An 8,349-nucleotide genomic window follows, 5' to 3' on the forward strand; every position below is an offset into this window, starting at 1 on the left:
ATCTATCGCAATAATGCACCAATCAGAACAAAGATTTTTTCACGTGCTAACAAATGAGTTATTTTGATTGGTTCATTCTCAGAATCGGATTGAAGATTGAGATTGAGATCGTTTATTGAAAACGGCTGCTAAACAATAGTGTTACTATTTTAAACATCACGTCTAACGTGCGAACGGACCTTTAATACATTAAATTACGTTCGGAAGCCGTCACCACAGTGTTGTAATCTCTCAAAGGGATTAGTGTGTGGTACAGAGTGTTCTCTTTATTTATGCAGTCGTAATTTTTGCGGCCACACACCCGGCCGTAACTCACGGATATTAACACCTACAGTGTGGGTTCCGTGAATTTTACTTTACATTTTACCTGAATTGGACCCGAAAGTAAATTAAATGTGGGTGTAAATAGGAAGTATGCCTTTTTGTTATATTCTAAAATTTATCGTAAACTTACTTTTATTTTTAGCAAAATTTTAATTCTATTTAAAAAATTTACTTAAATATTTTTTTTTTTGTTACCTAAGTATTGTGTGCGATAAGGAACAAACTTTTAGAGACACCTCAGGAGTCCTAGATATCACCATTATTATGAAAACACAAACTTTACCTCTATACTAAATCAGTGTAAATGCAAGGTGACAAATAAACACCTATGTAATAACAAATTGGAGGACACAGGTTAAATAAAGACTAACTACATCTACTGATTTGTAAAACTTCGATTATATCAGTTTTTAAACTTATCATGTTATCTTTAAGTGATATAGTTAAAGTAAGAATGTATACTCTGGAGTATTCCACAAGGAAATTTACATCACAATTTATATTGTTTGCACATCATTCATATTGCAACAAGGCGACCATTCTCGCGAAGTTTGCGTTTGCGATAGCGCGTGACATATTTAACTTGTATAAAACTCAATAGACTTGTTACATACCCTTTGAATACGAAATGCCAACCGTTATTTACATTCGCTTCCTTTGTTTAATTTGTTCATTTCGTTTGTTACAGAAAATGGAGCGTCGCATAGCTGGCATCATCTACATATTAATCACGTTTGCGCTCGTCAACGAGATGTCCATTAACGTGCAAGCCAGAGACAACAACAAGCGGCGCAGCAAGGAAAAGACCGGCGGCTTCCAAAAGAACATATGCGACATAACAGACAGAGATTCAAAAGTGCATTGCTACTGCGAAAATACAAGAGAACCTAGAAATGCTACAAAAGCGGAATGCTGGGTATTCAACGGAGGAATACCGCGCGACGATCTCATCTGGCAGAGTTTCGCCTCACAGCCCACTTTGCAAACTTTGTCATTCAACGTCCGTGTCGAAGGGGCGCTCGGCTACGTTCCCACGAAAGCATTATACTACTTACAACGCCTCCGATCTATCAATATAAAATACGGTAACATTATAGACGTGACACCATTCGCCTTTGCAAATCTAACTAACTTGAAAGAGGCGGGGCTGTCGCAGAATCAAATAGAAACACTTCAGCAATACGCATTCGCACACCTGCCGAATATAACGACGATAAATCTCGAAGACAACATGATTATCGACATCGATACAGAGGCTTTTTATGATGTGCCAAAGTTGCAGAAACTTGTTTTCACAAAAAACAATATATCAACGATACGCAACGGCACGTTTCAGCACACTTTCAATCTACTAGAGTTGGATTTGAACAAAAACAACATATATCATCTGAACCGGAGGACTTTTGACGGATTGGCCAACTTGAGGAAATTGGATTTGAGGAGAAACAGAATACACAATCTGACCGAGTTCACATTCGCGGAGCTATGGAACCTGCAAGAGCTGTTGCTGGGAAAGAACGATTTAAAATATATATCGGAGCGAGCTTTCGATGGGTTGTCGCAGTTGAAAAAGTTGTCCCTCGACGACAATAAACTCGCCGCGCTACCGTCCGGGCTGTTTGAAGGCGTGCGCGGCCTGAGCTCCCTGGATCTACGTTCGAACGAACTTCATGCGCTAACTTTCGACAACATCAAACCCATACTGGACAATTTAAAGCCTCTGAACAGCAATTTGTTACTCGAGGGTAATCTGAATTTCAATTCCCCTTTGATAAATTTAACATACGTTGAAAATTAAGTCGCGTAATACAGTAACTTTAACGCACTGGCAAAGTTTAGCTATTTTATGAACGTTAAGGGTCTTCTTACTAAACTCGCTATGGTATATAATGTTGTGCATTATATTGTTATAATGTGATTTTGAATTGGTCAGTAGGGAACGTTTAGCACGGCAAAGTTTTTTCACCCACTGAACTTTGAATTTATTTTAACTGCAAAATTTACATAAAATCAAATTCAGTTTCAAACTCATTATAGACGAGAAACAAAGGTTTATTTGCTTCCAAGGAAAAGGAAAAGAAATGTAATTTTATGTGTGATTCTTTTACATATTTTTTCTCCTTTTCCTTACATTTAGATGAACGCATATACAATATGAAAAACGTATAATGTTCAAATTAACATTGTTAACCTCTCATGCGATGTATTAAGGCATTTCATTCATCTCGAGTCATGTTTACTAATGTACAATGAAAATAGTTGTCCCAAATAAGTTTGCTCATAATTTCTTGCTAGAATCACTATTCTACTAAAGTCGAGCTTTATTGTAGTTTCATAACAGTTGATATAAAATCTCGTTTATTTCGGGACTCTTTTATTGTAAAACCAGTTTTCATTAGGACGGATTATGTTAAATTATCTTTTCAATTTTCTTTTTTCAATTATATTTATTTATAACTATAATAGCTAATATAAAAATAAATTGTTATCTCTAATTCCAGAAAACAACTTCGCTTGCGACTGCAATTTGAAGTGGATGCATGCACTGCGAAATGAAACGAAGAGTCAAAACACCAAGGACTCCTTAGACACGGTCACTTGCAAAATGGATCCGCCCATAGTCAGTTCTGCGTACAACAAAATGCCTGAACCTGACACAGTAGAATACAACCATGACATCCTCCACGCTGGCCTTACAATCGAAACTTTGAATGATAAAAATGTTACAGAGAAAAAAACTGGAGATTTCAAAGAATTGGTCGAAGCTAACGATGTAACAGCTAAAAAAGGCGTGAAGCGAACAGTTCTTAAGATACGTCCTGAAACCCTTCCCTGTCCTAAGACGACTGTTAAGTCTACCGAACCCCCCTACGTTATAGACTCAGTAATACCAATACAAAATGAAATGAAAACGTTCAGATTTCACGAAAGGAATAGCTGCGGACTACTTAGTTTTAACTTAGCGTTAAGGATTGCGTGTTTTGTGTTTTTCTTCACTTAAGCAATAGCAAGTCAATTTTCAGAACTAGTTGTTTATGTAAGCAAAGTATTTTAAGACTGTTTGTTGACTGCACATTGAATTTGTTGTATATTTTTAATATCTTCAAGTCAATCAATGAGATTACATTTAAATGATTATTGTAAAAATTAAGACTGAACTTAAATTTTCTTCGCCTGGAATATACAGGCTACTTAGTACAAAGGCGAGATCTTTTGGATTCGTGTTAAAAGCATAATGCTCCTCACATTAGCCGAAGAGCAATTTCTAAATATTCTTTTGCCGTGAGCATATTATTATAAAAAGATCTAGAAACAGCATAAATAATCGCTATTACCGTACTTTTATAAAAAACAGATTTCGCATAACAACAAATTATAAAGACCATTGCATTATCACATAGCAGTCACCGTATTAATTGCGTAACTAAACTTTACCATGACATTTCTACGTAATGGAACGCGAAATGCTTTTGGGGACGTTCAGTTCCGTACAACTACCTATATAATTGGAACGCAGTTGTATCACTGTTTTCACGCTGTTAAAGATGTAAACAGGTGTGACTGAGATTACTTGAAGTAAAAACATTAGAGTTCATTTAAAGCTTATAAATGTTGTAGAATTCTCGCCCGTTATCACATCATGGGACGGAACACACGTGGCGCAAAGTAGGTGTCTTAATTGCATTCCTGCCCAAGTAGACAGTTGAAAAGATCTTTGAAGATAAAGACTTGATGTGTGATGTATTTTAATTTGGTGTCGCAAAATGCAAAAAATATTAAGAACCAGTTTAATTACGATATGTTAGGATAGGCTATCGTACCAATACGTACTAGTGATATCATCCGCCGAGTTACCGGGTTATATCGTCAATGAGTTACAGAAGGATAGTTTAAAAGCTGGTGGTGGTATATACTTTATGTCCGCCCGGATGGCTCCCACCGTACACAAGGTGTTAAAACCCGCCATAGTGGCTCACATAAGTGTGTCGCGTTCCGGGATCAGCCTGTGTATGTTCGGTTTCAACAGGCCGGCATAATTGTGTCGACTGTTGAGAGGTAATCGTCTCTCGTCAGTTTACATTCTATTGGGCCCCACTCCACTTACCATCAGGTGCTGTATGGTCAAAAACAAATTGTGTTCCTTTACTTAATGCATCAGATCATAGAATTAAGTCAATGAATTTGTCGAAAAATACGAATTCATTATATCTTTTTAGTTATGTCTTCTGTTTAATAGCCTGATTAAGCGAAGAATGATCATCAGCTGGCTTTTGTAGTTACATTGTACGTTGCTTTTCTAATTTTACTTCTAGCACTAAATGTCTATAAATGTCCGTAGTCATTAAATAACTTATAATTATAATATTAATTATTATATCTTAACCTGTCATAACTGCAGCTATGTTCTCCTACTTATATTAATGGTATTTGAAGTTATATATTTTCAATACGTTTTGAGCGTTATTTCTATACATATATTTTCAGATTAAGTTTGTAAATTTTTCTAATAATCTGGAGCCTAAATACGAGATATATAATCTCAATTTTGAATATACAGTCAGGCACAAAAGTAGCTGAACAAATTTAACACTTCAAAACGATTCTTCACATTCACCTCAGTCGAAATTGTTGTCTTTATCTAAAATAAAGTAAACCCTTTGAAGTTTATTTTAGTGAAGAAAAAGCGATTATTGTTTTGGAGACAAAAGTTTAAAGGAGATTTGAAGTTTCGACTTTGTTTCACCACTTTTGTGGCTGACTGTACATTTAATAAATGTATATAAATACCCATCAATGTGCAGTCAACGAACCCATCACAAATCCATATAAAATAAGCCACGGAAAATCGCAAAATTTTTCCTTCGAGCACATTATATATACGGTATTGTAAACACAGCATGTTAATACATTCAATGTTCTATAGCTAGTAAGACATGTGATCTCATGTTAGACGTTCATCTTCATAATGCCTGGTATAGTCGCGGCGAATCGAATAGAATCAAATCGTATTATTGATATATTTACTATGAAACTTATTAAGCCGCAGTTAGATGAGGCAATTTTTTTCCGGCAAATTTCTTGAGACGAGTCTCACTTGTCAACACGGGTAAGAATTGCTTCGCCATTTTTCAAACGTGGCAACATTTTTATTTACTTTCAAGAATCGCACGTGCAAGACGAGGAAATTTGCTCCATCTAAATAAGGCCTTAGAGACGCGCCGCAGCTTGCCGAGCAATATCACCGCGTATACAAAATAAATGCGATCCGATTGTTCTTCGATTTTGTCCGAATCCATGCCGGGCATAACGGTGAGGCATTTTGTACATGAGTTATTGCGAGAAGCTACTACCCTAATGCCAGATTGAAACTGTCAAATTCAAAATAATCATTCACAGCAAAAGCAAGTGCATTTGGAGAGAACCTTTCATAAAAATACGCAAAAATTTAATGTAAATCTGTATGTGGGACTTGAAAAGGGGCGGGTAGCGGATGGATCCGGGCTGCTCAAGACCGGGCTGGTTGGCGCTCTCTTGGGGAGGCCTACCTCCAGCAGTGGACGGCGCCAGGCTGATTGATGACGCATGCGTACACATACAGTGGGAATATCAATTTATTAAGTTATTCAACTAGTTATCGCTACGTAAAGTAAAATGTTATTAATGAAACAGTATCCGTCCCTTTGGTTCTGTATTTACGCTTCAGAAATTTAATGAGTCTTCCATCAAAACCTAAAACAGTAAAATACTTCAATTCCCATCTAATTAAGAACGACTTAAAATAAAGTCCTTTTTACGTATTATTCTGGATTACTCCGGGGACGCAAACTGGAGTGACAGAGATGGATATAGGTATACAATATACAACAGTTAGAAAGAGAGGTGGGATAGCATTGGCTCCGTAATAAAAATACCATTACAATCGTTTTAGTTGTTTGTGAAGCTGGTTTTCATTATGTTTTACTAGCTTTCATTTTGTTGCGGATTATTTAAAAAAACTGCCGCTACGATACTATGACGTATTATGGAAAAAACGGTGAAGGAATTAGGGTAAAACCGGGGGATATAACCGCACACGAGAGATAGATAAATGATTGAATGATAAAATGAATGATAGTCAAAAGATGGCCAAAAACTAGATTTTTTATTACAAAGTTTATTCTGATATAATTTGCTCTCCTATTTTTTGAAAGTTTAATGTTTAATTTAATGCTGATTACTATTATTTAATACCTAAATATAGATTTAATTTGATTGGCTTCTTATAAAACTGTGGTCATGCCGTCTAGCTTACCTATAGGGAAATTAGCAACCATATTTGTCAAAAAGTTAAGGAAGTCATAATTTTAACATCTTTGTAGTTGATATTAAATTGTAACTGCACTAGCCAGCCTTTCAGGAGCTTAAGCTCCAGATTAAATTTAGAAGTGACAAATATATATATACTTATAAAAAATACGGTTTATTTTTAATTATTTTCGTCCGTACGGCTTAAAAGTAAAACATTTAAAATATTTGTATATAAGTTGTATGTGTATTTTCAAGGGTTTGTATGAACAAAATGCCTTCACCCCAAAGTTCCAACGCATCAAAGTGTATGTTCACCTAATTGTGCATAATGTTGTATAAAGTATTTTGACAAGGCGTTTTTGTATGAATATATATTATAATAATAATGGTGTAATTTTTTTTTATGCAGTATCGTTTTATTCACCCTTTTTACCTTAACCCTTAAAGGCTTAGAATATTCTAGAAATAATAATTTAATTTTAGTTTGGTAAGTATATTTCCAAAGAAATTTAATGAAAAGTAAGCAAGTGATGCACACAAATGCTGGCTCACCATGACAAGGTTCTATCTTAATTTATTTATGTTGGAAAAATGTGATTAAAAATTTTAATGTAAGTAAAAATTAGAAAAGTCTATAATTTATAATTTCCTCGTAACTTATCTTTCGGCGTTAAGAGTTTTTTTTTTACAGAGAAAACATAGAATCGTGTGATGTATAATTTAATTTGTGCAAAAATATTACATAGAACTTTGTAATAGTGGGCCAGAGAAATGATAACCTTCATGACTATCAAAAACAATAGCAACAACTAACACACCTTAAATATAAAATTATAAAGCTCTATATTGCTGTTCTCCCGGAACTATTACGTATTACACGTTATATATAAATATTAGCCCTGTATTGTATTCTATCGTACTACTAGGAACGTACCTACTATATTACTGAGAGGTATTAGGCCTTAGTCCACCACACTGACCTAATGCAGATTGGTAGATTTCACATACCCTTAAAATTGTTATAGAGAATTTCTCAGATACGCAAGATTCACAATGCTTACCTTAACTATAAAAGCGAGCGATAATTCACAAAGAATACACACATATAAAAGTCAGAGGTGCGCGCCTTGAGTTTTGAACCTGCGGACATTCGTCTCAGCAGATCCACTTCCAACTGGCCTATCGCCACTTTAAATTTTCACTTGTAATCTTCCTACCTCACAAATTACATTACTTACATCAAGGTTATATTCTAAGATAGATTATCGTAAATTAAAAACGTTCTATCTATTACTGATATAGGGTCTGTTTTACAATGTTCAGGTTAATGTTTTTCGTTTATTAACATAATACAGTTATTCATACAGTGTTCTTTTGATTAACATTTAGGAGCTTGTCTAGGGTATGCGGTCACCCTATAATATATTCGATGATTACTGACTGCCTCGATGGCATAGTTGTAATTGTACACCGTTGGTCCTTCGCCTGATCTTTCTCCGGTCATATCGGATCGCCGTCTCACCGGACTATGAGAGTGAAGGAACAGAGAGTACACCCGTGCTTTGCGCACACACTTGTGCACTGTAATATATCCTGCGTACATGGCTGATCTCCATTGAGATTGGCCGCCATGGCCGAAATTCGGCTAGGAGGAATTTATACATTCATTCATAATTGATGATTAAATTTGACTCAGACTCAGAAACATGCCCTTAGAAATAAAAATATTATAAATCA

General features: G+C 35.4%; 1 protein-coding gene across 1 annotated transcript; it reads left to right on the plus strand.

The window, feature by feature from the left end:
• The first annotated feature begins 1,015 nt into the window (after positions 1-1,015).
• LOC115444307 (connectin) lies at positions 1,016-6,445 on the plus strand. The gene is made up of 2 exons (XM_030170040.2): positions 1,016-2,069; positions 2,826-6,445. Exons 1-2 carry the CDS (start codon positions 1,016-1,018, stop codon positions 3,323-3,325), a joined length of 1,554 nt encoding a protein of 517 aa, XP_030025900.1. The 3' UTR covers positions 3,326-6,445.
• Positions 6,446-8,349: the final 1,904 nt, after the last annotated feature.

The sequence above is a fragment of the Manduca sexta genome, chromosome 11 (genome assembly GCF_014839805.1).
Source record: "Manduca sexta isolate Smith_Timp_Sample1 chromosome 11, JHU_Msex_v1.0, whole genome shotgun sequence".
NCBI classification, from domain to species: domain Eukaryota; kingdom Metazoa; phylum Arthropoda; class Insecta; order Lepidoptera; family Sphingidae; genus Manduca; species Manduca sexta.

Bases quoted from the DNA above. Each gene is read 5' to 3' on its own strand.
- LOC115444307 (XM_030170040.2), top strand. From the start codon at position 1,016: ATGGAGCGTCGCATAGCTGGCATCATCTACATATTAATCACGTTTGCG. The intron at 2,070-2,825 runs GTAATCTGAATT...CTCTAATTCCAG, and splicing joins CAGCAATTTGTTACTCGAGG to AAAACAACTTCGCTTGCGAC.